The 20,726-nt window shown below is 41.1% G+C and overlaps 1 protein-coding gene across 1 annotated transcript in view; it reads left to right on the top strand.

Moving 5' to 3' along the window:
• LOC122790586 (extracellular calcium-sensing receptor-like) overlaps window positions 1-19,193 on the top strand; it is a 115,631-nt gene extending 96,438 nt beyond the window's left edge. Inside the window, exon 9 of the mRNA XM_044058112.1 lies at window positions 17,421-19,193. Coding sequence (XP_043914047.1) covers window positions 17,421-18,322 — 902 coding nt within the window. The 3' untranslated portion in view covers window positions 18,323-19,193. The remainder of the gene's footprint in view (window positions 1-17,420) is intronic.
• The last annotated feature ends 1,533 nt before the right edge of the window (window positions 19,194-20,726 follow it).

The following is a 20,726-nucleotide window of genomic DNA, read 5'->3' as shown; positions in this document are numbered from 1 at the left end:
AATAATTCCATATTTCAGTTATTCTTAACAGTATTTGCTTGACTGAATTATTACTTATGTGTGTCTGCATTTATATATTTGCTTGGCCTCTGTCTGAATTTTGTTTTCCCTCACCCTCCGGCCCAATTGTTGTTGTGTTCTTAAATGTGGTGGGTTTTGCAGTTGCCCACCCCTACTATAAATTTAATCTGGGACACTCCTCACAGTCCCATCTCATTAGCTCATTCTACCTAATACACAGAGATCATTTGGGAAGGCCAACCCCCTTAGTTTGTTAACCTTGAATTGCCTTCTGTTCCTCTTCTCTCCCTTTCCACTTTACTAAAAACAAAAACAAAAAAACAAAACAAAACAGTTTGTTCAGCTGCTTTTACTATATTTGTGTTTCCTCCTCTTATCCTGTTACTTCATCTTGCTTTTTCTGCTGCTTGTTCTCTAAAGTGTTCAATTTCATATTTTTTGCTGCATTTATTACTGCTTGTTTATAGCTTGTTTAAATTGTAAGTGTGACATGCCTCTCACCAGGCTGGATAAGGAAAAAGTCGTTGTTCGTCAGGTGCCAGTATCTGCCATATCACACACACACTCAAGTCTCCCAACAACAGGTACTGTTATGATTCTGTCATAGTCCATGTTTGCAAGAATGACTTGAGATTTACCTCCCTGGACTATATGAAGAGAGACATGGTTGAGTTTGCTGGATATGTGTCCCAGGCAGGTGTGGCCCTAGCCTTAAGCAGTATTCTACCGTCACCCAGAATGATGCTTTAATACAAACAGAAGATGATTGATTTTAACACTTGGCTTAGTTTCTGGTGTCATTCCAGGGGATCCAGTACCTGATAGCCTGGAAAGATATGATCGACAGACCACAATGCTTTGCCAGAGATGGCCTGCATCTGTCTCACTTGGGCTTCAGGCTTTTGGAAAAGGTTCTTGCCTCCCCCATAGTGCCTTTTTTAGGAAAACTGATGAGGTCAAAACTACCAACATAAAAATTTCAATAAAACGCAAACTGAAGGTCATGCTGCTAAATGCTAGGAAGTCTATACATCAAACTGCACTCATTACAAACATTCTAAACCCTGGAAGATGCTGAAATTTGCACAGTCACCAAAACTTGGTTCAGAGCTGTGGAAAGCACTCCAGCCTTACCTGGTTACTCATCCTATCATACATTCAGACCACAAACTGTGGGCAGCAAAGCCAAAGGAGGTGGAGTTTCAATATATATTAAAGACATACATACCTCTAGGCTGGTCAAACAGTATGACGCACAGGAGACACTCCAGGTGCAGTTAACCATTGTCAAGACCCGATTCAAATCATAGCTTGCTATAGGCCGCCAAATTTGACTCAACATGCCCACTCCACCTATCTGGACCACTTAGAATCTATCAAGATTCAACCCTTTACCCTGATTCTGGGCGACTTTAACTACCCAAACATAGACTGGAAGAACTACTCATGCCAGAACACAAATGCCCAAACATTCCTTGATTTTGTCAATACAAACACCTTGGAACAGCTAGTCAATACCCCCACAAGAGGTGATAATATCTTGGACTTGGTATTAACCAACATGAATAACCTCTGCAGCATCCCTACAGTACCAGCCTCCCTGGTAAGATCCGACCATAAAGCAGGCACTTTCGAAGGCACCATCTTCCCTGAACCCCCCTCTAGTTAGGATCAAACAAAAAAATTCTCCAAAGCTGATTACATCCTCTTGAGGGATGGTATAAACAGCTTCACAGCCCCTTCCCTCTTTGTAGGAACTGGCACCAATGTCCAAATCTACACCAAAGTACTATACAAGCACTTATATAGAAGCATGGAATCAGGAATACCTGACAGGACAAAATCATCCTCCGCAAGGAAGAGTAAACCTGTCTGGTGGACATCTGCTATAAATAAGCTCTATAACAAAAGGAAAAAATTGCTGTCCAGGACCAAGATGGAGCAGGTGCCCAATTGGAAGCAAGCTCTCATTAGCCTGAACAAGCAAATAAGAGCACTTGTGAAATCCTCCAAATCAAACTTCGAGTCCAAATTGGCCACATCTACTAGAGACAATGATAAGGCCATCTTCACATATATCCGCAATCTCAAAGGAAGCACCCAGATCTGCTCAGAACTGGTGGTCAAGGATACCACATACACAAATACCGTAGATATAGCCAACCTGCTGGCTGACAGAATCAGTGAAAACTTCACTCCTCTGTCCCCCTCATTAGTAAATCAGCACATCCCCAGAACCTGCCCACTCCCCTTATCTCTAGGGAACAGGTCATCACTGCCTCCGAAAGGCAAAAAATACAACCTCCATGGGACACAATAACATCCCAGGCTGCATCCTACATGAACTCCGGCAGGAACTTGCAGCACCATTAGGCACCCTATTCAACCAAAGCTTGAGTACCAGCTTCATCCCAGCTGAGTGAAGAGCAGCCACTGTCATCCCTTTGCACAAAGCTGGAGCATCCACTAATCTAGGAAATTATAGCCCCATCAGCCTAACTAGCCTGATCTGCAAGGCCATGGAATGGATTATCATCAACCTCATTAACAAGGACGTTGGCAACCTTCAAACACTCAATCCCACACAGTTTGGCTTCATTAAGGGCAGGTCATGTCTGTTAAATTTGGTCGACTTATTTGAGACAGTCACCAAAGCCATGGACTAGGGGAAGATGGTGCACACCATCTACCCTGACCTGCCAAAGCCTTCGACACTATTCCCCACATGGGCATAATAGATAAACTCTCTCAACTAGGCATCAATCCATATGTTATCAGATGGGTAGCAAACTGGCTCACCAACAGAACCCACCTTGTCAAAATAGGGGAAGCCATTTCAAGCAATAGACCTGTAATGAGTGTCATATGCTGGGTATCAGTCTTGGGGCATCTGTTATTTGGGATATACATTTCTGAGCTGCAGGCCAAAACCAGTGGGCTATGGCTGACTAAGTTTGCAGATGACTGCAAGCTGGGTGCTGTAATCAATTCCCCTAGTGATGTGGACATCCTCCAAGAGGGTCTCACCCAAACAAATGACTGGTGCCAGAATCATGGCTTCAAGCTGAATAGCAAAAAATTCATTATCATCCACTTTGGAAAGAGTGACATCCACACAAATTATCACATTAAAAACAATGTCCTAAGCACATAATCAGTCGTGAGGGATTTGGGCACCCAGGTTGATAGCAACCTTACTTTTGACTACTATGTTGCTTCTGTTGTATGGCAAGTTTTCTACATGACCCACCTCATAAGAAAGGGTATCTCATCTAGGGACAAGGGGGGTCATAACATCCCTGTATTCTTGCCTTATAAAGCCCATTATTGAGTACAACACCCTTTCCGGCATGCACCTCGCAAAGCACATGCAACAGCTGGAGAGACCACAGAGGCTCCTCATCAGGAGAATACAGGACCACAAACATCTACCCTGTCCCTCTACTCAGCTTCATACAGACTCCTCAGAGGTGACCTCTGTCTGGCATACACAGTAATCTTAGACCCCGCCTTGATGGGAGTGCTGCATATCCGCAAGACAAGCTCCACTCAAGTAACCTGCATGCGCAACCTCAACCTGGTCTGTGACATCAGTAGGACTTGTTGGCTGGACAGATTTGTGTCCCAGAGACTCCCCATCTGTGAAATAGACTCCATCTCTATGTCAAGCAGAGTACCTCATTATCCCTTTTTAAGCGCAACCTGGATAACTGGATGGGAAACAGAAAATATACCCCTGGGATTCCACCTGTGTCCCTGCTGGACACACACACACACTTACAGACATCCAGACAGCTGCAGTCACACACACAAAGAATTGCATATACACACTGTATGTGTCCACACACACACACACACACACACACACACATACACTTACAGACATCCAGACAGCTGCAGTCACACACACAAAGAATTGCATATGCACACTGTATGTGTCCTCACACACACACACACACACCCACACACACACACACACACACACACACACACACACACACACACTCTGATGGCTGCTATGGTGTTGAAAGCCTTGCTCCTGCCACAGAAGTGCATGGGTGTAGGACATCAAAAATGGTGTGAACAATTTTGTTTTACTACTCCAATAGTATAGAAAAGGTAGTCTTTGACTGACTGTATCACACTATTACAATGATGGAGAAAAGTCAGGGGAACATCACATGGCTGATTTACATTAGCTGTGCCCCCAGACTGACATATTTGAATGCGCCCTTGAACAGAGAAATCACTGTGGCACTATAGGCTGGTGCTTCCATACTGTTAGAACAACACAGCAATGTTTGAATTGATGAGGCATAATTCACTGTGTAGTCCTGATGACAGTGGCATTTTGTAGTGTGCTACCTGTTTCTGAACCTCGGGGATTACATTAAGTGACGCAACACAGACTTTTGTTCAGCTGGTACACAGAAGTTATAAATTAGTTATTCAAATGTACAAGTACACATAGATACCATGCCCTGGCCTAAAACTAGTTGGTAGCTAAAGTCATGTGAGTTATATTCTATTGATAAGGAGTCAAAGTTTAGAATTATAGAAGGTATACTACAACATTCATCATCAAGTTACTACCCTCTCATATGAAAGCAGCAAATGAGAAAATTTAGTGCATTACATAAGAGTATAGCATGTAAAGGAGAACAACATTTTTCATTTTGTTTGTGCAGGGGCAAAGTTCTTTATTTTGTTTGCAAGTAATATAGCTACTGGTCTGGGGGCTGCCAGATCAGTAATGCTCTGCAGGCTTGTTTTCATTTTAGTAGTGATGCCTTGACAAAAAAAAAAAAAAACAATTATTTGGCAGATTAACAAGAAATTTTCAAGGTCCATTTTTTCCAGTCTCTCTGCAGTTCTATTCATTACAATAGCTTAATGTATTACCCGATTTTCACTGTCTTCTTCTTGGTTTATTAAATGTTTCTACCTGAAATGTCAACATTTGACAGTTCTTTTTCAGGCCCTTTGTTTTTTTTTTTTTTTGAAACAGTAGTCATGTGGGTATTGGTATGAACCAACAAAAATTGTTCTTTATCTTTCATCTGTTTGTGTGCTGTTTATGAAGGTAGTTGTTTTACTCTTTAAGGTAAACATTTTCTGTAGTTTTAAGTTTTAGAGACAGTAGTCTGTCTCTCTCTCTCTCTCTCATATACTTGCTGTTTGACTTCTTTTTATATAGAATTATTATTAGGATGACAGTTATATCTTTAACTGTAGTCTCTCTGGTTTTGAAAGCTTTTAGTGCCATCCTTTGTATTTAGCAAAAGGTTTTACTTTCCTATATCTCCAACAAAATAATTTAGTTTCTGTGATGTCATGAACCACACCTGGAGGTTTTCTTTACCATGCTTTACTGTACCCAAGGTGCATCTCCATACCCAGACTCACAGTACACCTTCATGGCTTTATGTGCACTGAAATTAAGCTGCTATCTCTGTCTATCCATTAATTTTATGATTCTAAGATTCCCCTGGAAGTGAAGATCAGCAAACCACCACAATAATTCTAATATTTTCAGCTGACATTGCCAGCAAAAGAATGTCTAACACATTGCCCAGAACTCTAATTATGTCATTCACAAAGATATTGAATAGAATGGATCCTACAAATGATCCACAAGGTATTTCTTTAATTATTTCTGACTCATCTGAGACCCATATTATTACCACATGGTGAGTTTTAATCCTCAACCTGTCCCTTATCAACCCACAAGTATGCCATCTTGTTTTGTATCATTTAGTTTTCTAGCTAATCACTCCTGGAGAACGTAGCAGCCTTAGTTGGAAACAGGTAACACAAATGGATGAGTATAGATTTACACTTATTTCCTAATATGAATCTATGTTGCTGGAGATTTATAAAATACTACATTAAATCCATAAGCCCTTGGTGGACTGCTTTCTCTTTTAGCTTCTAGGATTACTAGGATTTATAACACACCATAAATCCAGGACTTTCAATCAAAAATAATTCCATATTTCAGTTATTCTTAACAGTACTGCACTGTTTTTATTTATTTGCTTGACTGAATTATTACTTATCTGTGTCTGCATTTATATATTTGCTTGGCCTCTGTCTGAATTTTGTTTTCCCTCACCCTCCGGCCCAATTGTTGTTGTGTTCTTAAATGTAGTGGGTTTTGCAGTTGCCCACCCCTACTATAAATTTAATCTGGGACACTCCTCACAGTCCCATCTAATTAGCTCATTCTACCTAATACACAGAGATTATTTGGGAAGGCCAACCCCCTTAGTTTGTTAACCTTGAATTGCCTTCTGTTCTTCTTCTCTCCCTTTCCACTTTACTAAAAACAAAAAAAAAAAAACAAAAACAAAAAAACAAAACAAAACAGTTTGTTCAGCTGCTTTTACTATATTTGTGTTTCCTCCTCTTATCCTGTTACTTCATCTTGCTTTTTCTGCTGCTTGTTCTCTAAAGTGTTTAATTTCATATTTTCTGCTGCATTTATTACTGCTTGTTTATAGCTTGTTTAAATTGTAAGTGTGACATGCCTCTCACCAGGCTGGATAAGGAAAAAGTCACAGTTAGTTGTTCGTCAGGTGCCAGTATCTGCCATATCACACACACACTCAAGTCTCCCAACAACAGGTACTGTTATGATTCTGTCATAGTCCATGTTTGCAAGAATGACTTGAGATTTACCTCCCTGGACTATATGAAAAGAGACATGGTTGAGTTCGCTGGATATGTGTCCCAGGCAGGCGTGGCCCCAGCCTTAAGCAGTATTCTACCGTCACCCAGAATGATGCTTTAATACAAACAGAAGATGATTGATTTTAACACTTGGCTTAGTTTCTGGTGTCATTCCAGGGGATCCAGTACCTGATAGCCTGGAAAGATATGATCGACAGACCACAGTGCTTTGCCAGAGATGGCCTGCATCTGTCTCACTTGGGCTTCAGGCTTTTGGAAAAGGTTCTTGCCTCCCCCATAGTGCCTTTTTTAGGAAAACTGATGAGGTCAAAACTACCAACATAAAAATTTCAATAAAACGCAAACTGAAGGTCATGCTGCTAAATGCTAGGAAGTCTATACATGAAACTGCACTCATTACAAACATTCTAAACCCTGGAAGATGCTGAAATTTGCACAGTCACCGAAACTTGGTTCAGAGCTGTGGAAAGCACTCCAGCCTTACCTGGTTACTCATCCTATCATACATTCAGACCACAAACTGTGGGCAGCAAAGCCAAAGGAGGTGGAGTTTCGATATATATTAAAGACATACATACCTCTAGGCTGGTCAAACAGTATGACGCACAGGAGACACTCCAGGTGCAGTTAACCATTGACAAGACCTGATTCAAATCATAGCTTGCTACAGGCCCCCAAATTTGACTCAACATGCCCACTCCACCTATCTGGACCACTTAGAATCTTACAAGATTCAACCCTTTACCCTGATTCTGGGTGACTTTAACTACTCAAACATAGACTGGAAGAACTACTCATGCCAGAACACAAATGCCCAAACATTCTTTGATTTTGTCAATACAAACACCTTGGAACAGCTAGTCAATACCCCCACAAGAGGTGATAATATCTTGGACTTGGTATTAACCAACATGAATAACCTCTGCAGCATCCCTACAGTACCATCCTCCCTGGTAAGATCCGACCATAGAGCAGACACTTTTGAAGGCACCATCTTCTCTGAACCCCCCTCTAGTTAGAATTAAGCAAAAAAATTCCCCAAAGCTGATTACATCCTCTTGAGGGATGGTATAAACAGCTTCACAGCCCCTTCCCTCTTTGTAGGAACTGGCACCAATGTCCAAATCTACACCAAAGTACTATACAAGCACTTATATAGAAGCATGGAATCAGGAATACCTGACAGGACAAAATCATCCTCCGCAAGGAAGAGTAAACCTGTCTGGTGGACATCTGCAACAAATAAACTATATAACAAAAGGAAAAAATTGCTGTCCAGGACCAAGATGGAGCAGGTGCCCAATTGGAAGCAAGCTCTCCTTAGCCTGAACAAGCAAATAAGAGCACTTGTGAAATCCTCCAAAGCAAACTTCGAGTCCAAATTGGCCACATCTAGTAGAGACAATCATAAGGCCATCTTCACATATATCCGCAATCTCAAAGGAAGCACCCAGATCTGCTCAGAACTGGTGGTCAAGGATACCACATACACAAATACCGTAGATATAGCCAACCTGCTGGCTGACAGAATCAGTGAAAACTTCACTACTCTGTCCCCCTCATTAGTAAATCAGCACATCCCCAGAACCTGCCCACTCCCCTTATCTCTAGGGAACAGGTCATCACTGCCTCCGAAAGGCAAAAAATACAACCTCCATGGGACACAATAACATCCCGGGCTGCATCCTACATGAACTCAGGCAGGAACTTGCAGCACCATTAGGCACCATATTCAACCAAAGCTTGAGTACCAGCTTCATCCCAGCTGAGTGAAGAGCAGCCACTGTCATCCCTTTGCCCAAAGTTGGAGCATCCACTAAGTTAGGAAATTATAGCCCCATCAACCTAACTAGCCTGATCTGCAAGGCCATGGAATGGATTATCATCAACCTCATTAACAAGGACTTTGGCAACCTTCAAACACTCAATCCCACACAGTCTGGCTTCATTAAGGGCAGGTCATGTCTGTCAAATTTGGTCGACTTATTTGAGACAGTCACCAAAGCCATGGACTAGGGGAAGATGGTGCACACCGTCTACCTTGACCTGGCCAAAGCCTTCGACACTATTCCCCACATGGGCATAATAGATAAACTCTCTCCACTAGGCATCAATCCATATGTTACCAGATGGGTAGCAAACTGGCTCACCAACAAAACCCACCTTGTCAAAATAGGGGAAGCCATTTCAAGCAATAGACCTGTAATGAGTGTCATATGCTGGGGATCAGTCTTGGGGCATCTGTTATTTGGGATATACATTTCTGAGCTGCAGGCCAAAACCAGTGGGCTATGGCTGACTAAGTTTGCAGATGACTGCAAGCTGGGTGCTGTAATCAATTCTCCTAGTGATGTGGACATCCTCCAAGAGGGTCTCACCCAAACAAATGACTGGTGCCAGAAACATGGCTTCAAGCTGAATAGCAAAAATTCATTATCATCCACTTTGGAAAGAGTGACATCCACACAAATTATCACATTAAAAACAATGTCCTAAGCACATAATCAGTCGTGAGGGATTTGGGCACCCAGGTTGATAGCAACCTGACTTTTGACCACTATGTTGCTTCTGTTGTATGGCAAGTTTTCTACATGACCCACCTCATAAGTAAGGGTATCTCATCTAGGTACAAGGGGGGGTCATAACATCCCTGTATTCTTGCCTTATAAAGTCCATTATTGAGTACAACACCCTTTCCAGCATGCACCTCGCAAAGCACATGCAACAGCTGGAGAGACCACAGAGGCTCCTCATCAGGAGAATACAGGACCACAAACATCTACCCTGTCCCTCTACTCAGTTTCATACAGACTCCTCAGAGGTGACCTCTGTCTGGCAGTCTGGCATACACAGCAATCTTAGACCCCGCCTTGATGGGAGTGCTGCATATCCGCAAGACAAGCTCCACTCAAGTAACCTGCATTCGCAACCTCAACCTGGTCTGTGGCATCAGTAGGACTTGTTGGCATGACAGATTTGTGTCCCAGAGACTCCCCCATCTGTGAAATAGACTCTATCTCCATGTCAAGCAGAGTACCTCATTATCCCTTTTTAAGCACAACCTGGATAACTGAATGGGAAACAGAAAATATACCCCTGGGATTCCACCTGTCTCCCTGCTGGACACACACACACACTTACAGACATCTAGACAGCTGCAGTCACACACACAAAGAATTGCATATACACACTGTATGTGTCCACACACACACACACACACACACACACACACACACACACACACACACACACACACACACGCACGCACGCACGCACACACACACACACACACACACACACACGCACACACACACGCACACACACACACACACACACACACACACACACACTTACAGACATCCAGACAGCTGCAGTCACACACACAAAGAATTGCATATACACACTGTATGTGTCCTCACACCCACACACACGCACACACACACACACACACTCTGATGGCTGCTATGGTGTTGAAAGCCTTGCTCCTGCCACAGAAGTGCATGGGTGTAGGACATCAAAAATGGTGTGAACAATTTTGTTTTACTACTCCAATAGTATAGAAAAGGTAGTCTTTGACTGACTGTATCACACTATTACAATGATGGAGAAAAGTCAGGGGAACATCACATGGCTGATTTACATTAGCTGTGCCCCCAGACTGACATATTTGAATGCACCCTTGAACAGAGAAATCACTGTGGCACTATAGGCTGGTGCTTCCATACTGTTAGAACAACACAGCAATGTTTGAATTGATGAGGCATAATTCACTGTGTAGTCCTGATGACAGTGGCATTTTGTAGTGTGCTACCTGTTTCTGAACCTCGGGGATTACATTAAGTGACGCAACACAGACTTTTGTTCAGCTGGTACACAGAAGTTATAAATTAGTTATTCAAATGTACAAGTACACATAGATACCATGCCCTGGCCTAAAACTAGTTGGTAGCTAAAGTCATGTGAGTTATAGTCTGTTGATAAGGAGTCAAAGTTTAGAATTATAGAAGGTATACTACAACATTCATCATCAAGTTGCTACCCTCTCATACCACTTATGAAAGCAGCAAATGAGAAAATTTAGTGCATTACATAAGAGTATAGCATGTAAAGGAGAACAACATTTTTCATTTTGTTTGTGCAGGGGCAAAGTTCTTTATTTTGTTTGCAAGTAATATAGCTACTGGTCTGGGGGCTGCCAGATCAGTAATGCTCTGCAGGCTTGTTTTAATTTTAGTAGTGATGCCTTGACAAAAAAAAAACAATTATTTGGCAGATTAACAAGAAATTTTCAAGGTCCATTTTTTCCAGTCTCTCTGCAGTTCTATTCATTACAATAGTTTAATGTCGGTTTTCACTGTCTTCTTCTTGGTTTATTAAATGTTTCTACCTGAAATGTCAAGATTTGACAGTTCTTTTTCAGGCCCTTTGTTTTTTTTTTTTTTGAAACAGTAGTCATGTGGGTATTGGTATGAACCAACAAAAAATTTTCTTTATCTTTCATCTGTTTGTGTGCTGTTTATGAAGGTAGTTGTTTTACTCTTTAAGGTAAACATTTTCTGTAGTTTTAAGTTTTAGAGACAGCAGTCTGTCTCTCTCTCTCTTTCTCTCATATACTTGCCGTTTGACTTCTTTTTATATAGAATTATTATTAGGATGACAGTTATATCTTTAACTGTATTCTCTCTGGTTTTGAAAGCTTTTAGTGCCATCCTTTGTATTTAGCAAAAGGTTTTACTTTCCTATATCTCCAACAAAATAATTTAGTTTCTGTGATGTCATGAACCACACCTGGAGGTTTTCTTTACCATGCTTTACTGTACCCAAGGTGCATCTGCATACCCCAGACTCACAGTACACCCTCATGGCTTTATGTGCACTGAAATTAAGCTGCTATCTCTGTCTATCCATTAATTTTATGGTTCTAAGTTTCCCCTGGAAGTGAAGATCAGCAAACCACCACAATAATTCTAATATTTTCAGCTGACATTGCCAGCAAAAGAATGTCTAATACATTGCCCAGATCTCTAATTATGTCATTCACAAATATATTGAATAGAATGGATCCTACAAATGATCCACAAGGTATTTCTTTAATTATTTCTGACTCATCTGAGACCCATCTTATTACCACATGGTGAGTTTGAATCCTCAACCTGTCCCTTATCAACCCACAAGTATGCCATCTTGTTTTGTATCATTTAGTTTTCTAGCTAATCACTCCTGGAGAACATAGCAGCCTTAGTTGGGAGCAGGTAACACAAATGGATGAGTATAGATTTACACTTATTTCCTAATATGAATCTATGTTGCTGGAGATTTATAAAATACTACATTAAATCCATAAGCCCTTGGTGGACTGCTTTCTCTTTTAGCTTCTAGGATTACTAGGATTTATAACACACCATAAATCCAGGACTTTCAATCAAAAATAATTCCATATTTCAGTTATTCTTAACAGTACTGCACTGTTTTTATTTATTTGCTTGACTGAATTATTACTTATCTGTGTCTGCATTTATATATTTGCTTGGCCTCTGTCTGAATTTTGTTTTCCCTCACCCTCCGGCCCAATTGTTGTTGTGTTCTTAAATGTGGTGGGTTTTGCAGTTGCCCACCCCTACTATAAATTTAATCTGGGACACTCCTCACAGTCCCATCTCATTAGCTCATTCTACCTAATGCACAGTGATCATTTGGGAAGGCCAACCCCCTTAGTTTGTTAACCTTGAATTGCCTTCTGTTCCTCCTCTCTCCCTTTCCACGTTACTAAAAAAAAAAAAACAAAAACAAAAAAAAAACAGTTTGTTCAGCTGCTTTTACTATATTTGTGTTTCCTCCTCTTATCCTGTTACTTCATCTTGCTTTTTCTGCTGCTTGTTCTCTAAAGTGTTCAATTTCATATTTTCTGCTGCATTTATTACTGCTTGTTTATAGCTTGTTTAAATTGTAAGTGTGACATGCCTCTCACCAGGCTGGATAAGGATAAAGTCACAGTTAGTTGTTCGTCAGGTGCCAGTATCTGCCATATCATACACACACTCAAGTCTCCCAACAACAGGTACTGTTATGATTCTGTCATAGTCCATGTTTGCATGAATGACTTGAGATTTACCTCCCTGGACTATATGAAGAGAGACATGGTTGAGTTCGCTGGATATGTGTCCCAGGCAGGTATGTCCCTAGCCTTAAGCAGTATTCTACCGTCACCCAGAATGATGCTTTAATACAAACAGAAGATGATTGATTTTAACACTTGGCTTAGTTTCTGGTGTCATTCCAGGGGATCCAGTACCTGACAGCCTGGAAAGATATGATCGACAGACCACAATGCTTTGCCAGAGATGGCCTGCATCTGTCTCACTTGGGCTTCAGGCTTTTGGAAAAGGTTCTTGCCTCCCCCATAGTGCCTTTTTTAGGAAAACTGATGAGGTCAAAACTACCAACATAAAAATTTCAATAAAACGCAAACTGAAGGTCATGCTGCTAAATGCTAGGAAGTCTATACATGAAACTGCACTCATTACAAACATTCTAAACCCTGGAAGATGCTGACATTTGCACAGTCACTGAAACATGGTTCAGAGCTGTGGAAAGCACTCCAGCCTTACCTGGTTACTCATCCTATCATACATTCAGACCACAAACTGTGGGCAGCAAAGCCAAAGGATGTGGAGTTTCAATATATATTAAAGACATACATACCTCTAGGCTGGTCAAACAGTATGACGCACAGGAGACACTCCAGGTGCAGTTAACAATTGACAAGACCCGATTCAAATCATAGCTTGCTACAGGCCCCCAAATTTGACTCAACATGCCTACTCCACCTATCTGGACCACTTAGAATCTATCAAGATTCAACCCTTTACCCTGATTCTGGGCGACTTTAACTACCCAAACATAGACTGGAAGAACTACTCATGCCAGAACACAAATGCCCAAACATTCCTTGATTTTGTCAATACAAACACCTTGGAACAGCTAGTCAATACCCCCACAAGAGGTGATAATATCTTGGACTTGATATTAACCAACATGAATAACCTCTGCAGCATCCCTACAGTACCATCCTCCCTGGTAAGATCCGACCATAAAGCAGGTACTTTCGGAGGCACCATCTTCCCTGACCCGCCTCTAGTTAGGATCAAACAAAAAAACTTCTCCAAAGCTGATTACATCCTCTTGAGGGATGGTATAAACAGCTTCACAGCCCCTTCCCTCTTTGTAGGAACTGGCACCAATGTCCAAATCTACACCAAAGTACTATACAAGCACTTATATAGAAGCATGGAATCAGGAATACCTGACAGGACAAAATCATCCTCCGCAAGGAAGAGTAAACCTGTCTGGTGGACATCTGCAATAAATAAGCTCTATAACAAAAGGAAAAAATTGCTGTCCAGGACCAAGATGGAGCAGGTGCCCAATTGGAAGCAAGCTCTCCTTAGCCTGAACAAGCAAATAAGAGCACTTGTGAAATCCTCCAAAGCAAACTTCGAGTCCAAATTGGCCACATCTACTAGAGACTATCATAAGGCCATCTTCACATATATCCGCAATCTCAAAGGAAGCACCCAGATCTGCTCAGAACTGGTGGTCAAGGATACCACATACACAAATACCATAGATATAGCCAACCTGCTGGCTGACAGAATCAGTGAAAACTTCACTCCTCTGTCCCCCTCATTAGTAAATCAGCACATCCCCAGAACCTGCCCACTCCCCTTATCTCTAGGGAACAGGTCATCACTGCCTCCGAAAGGCAAAAAATACAACCTCCATGGGACACAATAACATCCCAGGCTGCATCCTACATGAACTCAGGCAGGAACTTGCAGCACCATTAGGCACCATATTCAGCCAAAGCTTGAGTACCAGCTTCTTCCCAGCTGAGTGAAGAGCAGCCACTGTCATCCCTTTGCACAAAGTTGGAGCATCCACTAATCTAGGAAATTATAGTTCCATCAGCCTAACTAGCCTGATCTGCAAGGCCATGGAATGGATTATCATCGACCTCATTAAGAAGGACTTTGGCAACCTTCAAACACTCAATCCCACACAGTTTGGCTTCATTAAGGGCAGGTCATGTCTGTTAAATTTGGTCGACGTATTTGAGACAGTCACCAAAGCCATGGACTAGGGGAAGATGGTGCACACAGTCTACCTTGACCTGGCCAAAGCCTTCGACACTATTCCCCACATGGGCATAATAGATAAACTCTCTCAACTAGGCATCAATCCATATGTTACTAGATGGGTAGCAAACTGGCTCACCAACAGAACCCACCTTGTCAAAATAGGGGAAGCCATTTCAAGCAATAGACCTGTAATGAGTGTCATATGCCGGGGATCAGTCTTGGGGCATCTGTTATTTGGGATATACATTTCTGAGCTGCAGGCCAAAACCAGTGAGCTATGGCTGACTAAGTTTGCAGATGACTGCAAGCTGGGTGCTGTAATCAATTCCCCTAGTGATGTGGACATCCTCCAAGAGGGTCTCACCCAAACAAATGACTGGTGCCAGAAACATGGCTTCAAGCTGAATAGCAAAAAATTCATTATCATCCACTTTGGAAAGAGTGACATCCACACAAATTATCACATTAATGACAATGTCCTAAGCACATAATCAGTCGTGAGGGATTTGGGCACCCAGGTTGATAGCTACCTGACTTTTGACCACTATGTTGCTTCTGTTGTATGGAAAGTTTTCTACATGACCCACCTCATAAGTAAGGGTATCTCATCTAGGGACAAGGGGGGTCATAACATCCCTGTATTCTTGCCTTATAAAGCCCATTATTGAGTACAACACCCTTTCCGGCATGCACCTCGCAAAGCACATGCAACAGCTGGAGAGACCACAGAGGCTCCTCATCAGGAGAATACAGGACCACAAACATCTACTCTGTCCCTCTACTCAGTTTCATACAGACTCCTCAGAGGTGACCTCTGTCTGGCAGTCTGGCATACACAGCAATCTTAGACCCCACCTTGATGGGAGTGCTGCATATCTGCAAGACAAACTCTACTCAAGTAACCTGCATGCACAACCTCAACCTGGTCTGTGACATCAGTAGGACTTGTTGGCAGGACAGATTTGTGTCCCAGAGACTCCCCCATCTGTGAAATAGACTCCATCTCCATGTCAAGCAGAGTACCGCATTATCCCTTTTTAAGAGCAACCTGGATAACTTAATGGGAAACAGAAAATATACCCCTGGGATTCCACCTGTCTCCCTGCTGGACAGGGGCATTGGGTGCTGACTTGTCTAAACATGGGCTAAACTCTTGGCTAGGCTTATAAGGGCCTCAAGGCTAATAACCTAGTAACTTCCTATGATCCTATGCTGTAACATGATGGCCTTGTCTATACCTCCCCCATATTCATCTAGCAGTGTATTACATTCATCTACTGGTAGCACAATGGCACAGTGGATAGCACTGATGCCTTTTTGAACTTTAATCATACCCTAACCTAGGAATGGGATCCATTCCTGTCGTGGTATTAGAAACCCAAAAGACTTGGATAAATTAAACAGCAAGAGGTTCTTGGGTTTGATTCTCAGCTGATGTCCCTTCTGTGTACAGCCTACATGTTCTTCTTATGTTCTGGTGGGTTGTGTCCAGGTAGTTTGGCTTTATCCCATATCCCTAAGACATGATAGCCTGATTGATGACTCTAAATTCTCCTAGGTATGCATGCAATGTGTGAGTGATATGAAAAAAAGGCCTGGCAATCTACTTCTATTCCCTGCTTGTCTAGTAAACTCCATAGATGGTGGTGGCTGATTCACATGGTTTCCTTAAACTTCATACACCTGAAACTTAAACAGTGCTCCACATGGCTAACACACGCTGATATATTTCCTGATTTGCACTTATCCCACTATCTGTAGAATGTGTAGTTAATAATATAAAGTAGTGGGACATCTTGGGGATGGTGTCCCCAAGAAAACCCTTTGAGATATACTACCAGTATGCTATCTCAGCACTATAGAGGGATGATGCTCTGATTGTGACATGAATATTGACTCCCAGTGGCAAAGACAGACAGAGAAGATGAGGCTAGGGAGATGTCACTTCCTCATCTTTCTTGGAGTGAAGATCTGTTATGCACCTCAACTGACACCATGTCCATGTGGAAGTGTAGTGCAGAGCAGCAGGAGTGGGCTGTGATCTTAACCTGCTAAGCATCACCTTGTTCTGCAGCTGGATGTAGCCCATGCTTGGAAGCACACATGCACCACTGTGGCCAGAATGTAGGCCCACAGTGCATATATCAGAGCACTGGGGTGGGGGGCAGCATTGAAAAATGCTTCATAAATGCTGAGGATTGCACTTCAGCTGGAGGTAACCTGTTTTCTTTGATCCACTTTACAAAACAGGTCCTTGTTCCTGGGCTCCTCCTATCAGGACTGGCCCTGGTCTGGGAGGGTAAGCCAAATACACTGTCTGGGGGTGGTGGACTTTTGAGCATACAGCAAATAGTCAGAGAAACATGGGGAAAATAGATTCTAAAGAGATTTATTCCCCAATTAAAGTGTGTTAAACAGATATTAGTGAAATGCATTCTATAAATTGTGCTCTTACTCACAGTGCTTTCATTAAAGTCATGTAAACAAATGAAGCATCAAGGTTTCCAAGTGTGAAAAACATGAACTTGTATCAGTGCCTAATTTTTAAGTGTAATTTCTTGGTTTCAGACTCAATTGATTGCCTGAAGTGCCAGGATGATCACTGGACAAATGCTGAGCGAGATGCCTGTGTTAAGAAGCTTGTGGAGTTCATCTCGTATGAGGAACCCTTGGGAAGTACACTGGCTGTCATTGCCATAATCCTGTCAACATTCCCAGCTTCTGTATTATGGATCTTCATCAAATTCCGGGACACACCAATAGTGAAAGCAAACAACAGGGGTCTCAGTTACATATTGCTTATTGTTCTCATGCTTTGCTTTCTCTGTTCCTTGTTATTCATTAGTCCATCAAACAGCATAAGCTGTTTGCTACGACAGGTGGCCTTCGGGATATTGTTTTCCATTTGTGTTTCTTCCATTTTGGCAAAGACTATAACGGTGGTTATTGCTTTTAATGCTACAAAGCCAGGAAATAATTTACGGAGATGGGTGGGTACAAAGACCCCTGTTATAATAGTCTTGTTTAGCTCAGCAGTACAGGTCTGTATATGTGCAGGTTGGCTGGCTACATCACCCCCCTTCCCAGAAAACAACATGAAATATTACAAGGAGAAAATTGTCATTGAGTGTAATGAAGGCTCCATTGGAATGTTCTACTGCATGCTGGGTTATCTAGGCTTCTTAGCAAGTGTTAGCTTTATTGTTGCTTTCATGGCTAGGACACTACCTGATAGATTCAATGAAGCTAAATTTATTACATTCAGTATGCTGGTCTTTGTCAGTGTCTGGCTATCATTTATCCCTGCCTACCTAAGCACTAAAGGTATATATGTTGTAGCAGTGGAAATATTTGCTATTTTGTCTTCAACTGCTGGGTTGCTTAGTTGCATTTTTATACCAAAGTGTTACATTATATTGCTAAAGCCTGAATTGAATACCAAGGAAGGGTTTAGAGGGAAAACAACTTAGTTACCAACGTGAGATGCGTTAGATATTATGCTATACATATACAATGACCGGTGCTATTATTTGGTTCCTTATTGTTGTGCTGAGGTGTAAACCATGAAATACAATGGCATCATGAAATATACTGAGCATACAAAATTAATATATAACATTGAAGATAATGTATCTTATGCTAGAGTGTTTTTACTACATGTGATATATAAGCAAATTTATCATCTTACGTGAGTTTCATATCTGCAAAATTAAAGTATAAGTTGTAGGCTTGGTTGTCAATGTCCTGACTTTACTGAAGTATAAGCAAAGTGACCTGAGGCTGGATTCATAAAGGTGCTGGCAGAGGTCAGCATCACCCATCACTGGAGTGGGCTTTGGTGTGAAGTGGGGCTGGGCACACCCCATAGCTGGATGAGGCATTGCCTTGCCACTTCCCCTTTTTGTGGGTTCCAGTAATGTTGCTAGATGATGCTAAGAAATGCAGAAATACATGAGAAGTATACTGAAATTAGACATGAAGTGCTAACCTACAAGGTGAATTTTTTGAGGCCACAGATCACTTAATGAGCCACTGACCCCAGGAAATCTGAGACTGCAGATATGTGAGGATAGGGTGCAGCTCTGGTACAAGCTCAACAAATAGCCAGGTATGTGAAATTTTCTTTTAACAAACACAAAACAGAAATTGTAAAGTATGCACAAACGATTTCTTTGCACAATGCAGCTGCACCTAATGCATAAAAGTGAACTGGCACACCAGACAGCTTGATATAAGATGATGATCTGCAATGAAGCCCTGAAGATCAGCATTGCAAAATTACTTTTGTGGACTGTCAGGGATGCAGAGTGGAAGCTGCTGATCTGCAAGCCGCATAAGCAAAGTGACCCCCTTAAATGACTGGTGAGCCAGCATCTTAACATAGTCTTAGCACAACTACTATACTCTTCTGAATCTGGCCCTTGGCTTCAGTGCATTATTTAAAGATTTATGTAGTTTTACCTTTAGTAATTTTTCACAGTGATGTGCTATGATGTACATATGAACTGTATCCTGCTATGAGATCTCATCTTTGTGAGAAGGATTTGTATAATGGTACTTGTACAGATATTTTACAAATAAACCAAATAATCATATTATAAATATATTATTGTTAATGCAAGACATTACGATTGTATTTACAGTAGGTAGTTGTACCAAAGTATTGTAAGAGTCTTATGAATGCTGCGATCTGATTGGCTGCCTTTATAATAAGAGCTCTGTAGACTGATCACAGGAGTATCAATTTATTTATTATAGTGCTGCTAAGTCTGAAGTGACTTATTCCCAAAGTTATCAATGTTTAAAGTTATGACTTTTGCAGAAGAATGTCTTAAATGGTTTGTACTTGCTTTTGTTATTTTTAAAATGCAGATGATTACTTTAAAAAGTTGTTACGGGATATTATGTTTGTGTCAGTAAATCACTGTATTAAAACAAGTATGTCCTTCTTTATCTCTTGTTAATATTTGTAAAATGATGTTTTCATGGAAGAATGTTTCTGTTTGTGGTTGCATGCATACCTACAAATATTTCAGGAATGAGCAATAATGCCCTTGTAGCCTGCCAATATTCTAGAACAATCCTTTTCATAAGTTGATTTTAAAAATATCTAAACTAGTGCTCGCTTTAATATAATTTGGTAGTCTAATATCTAAACTAACACTTGCTTTAATATAATTTGGTAGTCTATTCCATGTACCAGACACTGTCTCAGAAACCAGTTTAGCACATTTCTCATTTCTGCATAATCTACTGCATAGATTGTCTGATGCTTCTCTATTACTTTTTTATAACCCCAAACATTCCCAGAGGTAGCTGTCTCTAAATGCCCTATATACCAGAATAAGGACTCCTCTTAAATATCTATACGAGATACTGCACAAGTTTAGATATTTTATCTTTCTTAATAACTTAAAAAAGTTTTACATCCATGGATGCCCTTGGTATTGTTTTCTGATAAGGTTTCCATATTATTCCATACTCTAGTTTGGGTCTAATGTAACTTACAAACAATGATTTCATCATTTTTGATGTCCTAGATTTTATAAATCTTTTATACACCCTATAGTTTCATAACTATCATTAACCAGTTGGTTGAAATGATTATAAAAACTCAAAACTGTTATCTACCCATATACTCAGGTACTTAAAAGAATCTACAGTTTCAATTACTGTATGCTGTGGTTAATATTCACCCTTTAAATCGATGTCTCCCAAATCTCATCAACTTAGTTTTTGATGTATTTATCAGCATATTATTCTCCTGTGCCCTTTGATGCACAGCTGGATGAGGCATTGCATACATGTGCATTTTTGCTCCAAAGTTTACTATACTTTTATTTATTTTGCTGGCAAACAGTTTGATCCAAGGGA

This window comes from Protopterus annectens, chromosome 16.part0, assembly GCF_019279795.1.
Source record: "Protopterus annectens isolate FY-2018-M chromosome 16.part0, PAN1.0, whole genome shotgun sequence".
Classification (NCBI taxonomy): Eukaryota; Metazoa; Chordata; order Ceratodontiformes; family Protopteridae; genus Protopterus; species Protopterus annectens.
Note: the sequence above shows the minus strand (reverse complement) of the source record. Positions and strands in the feature narration are given on the sequence as shown.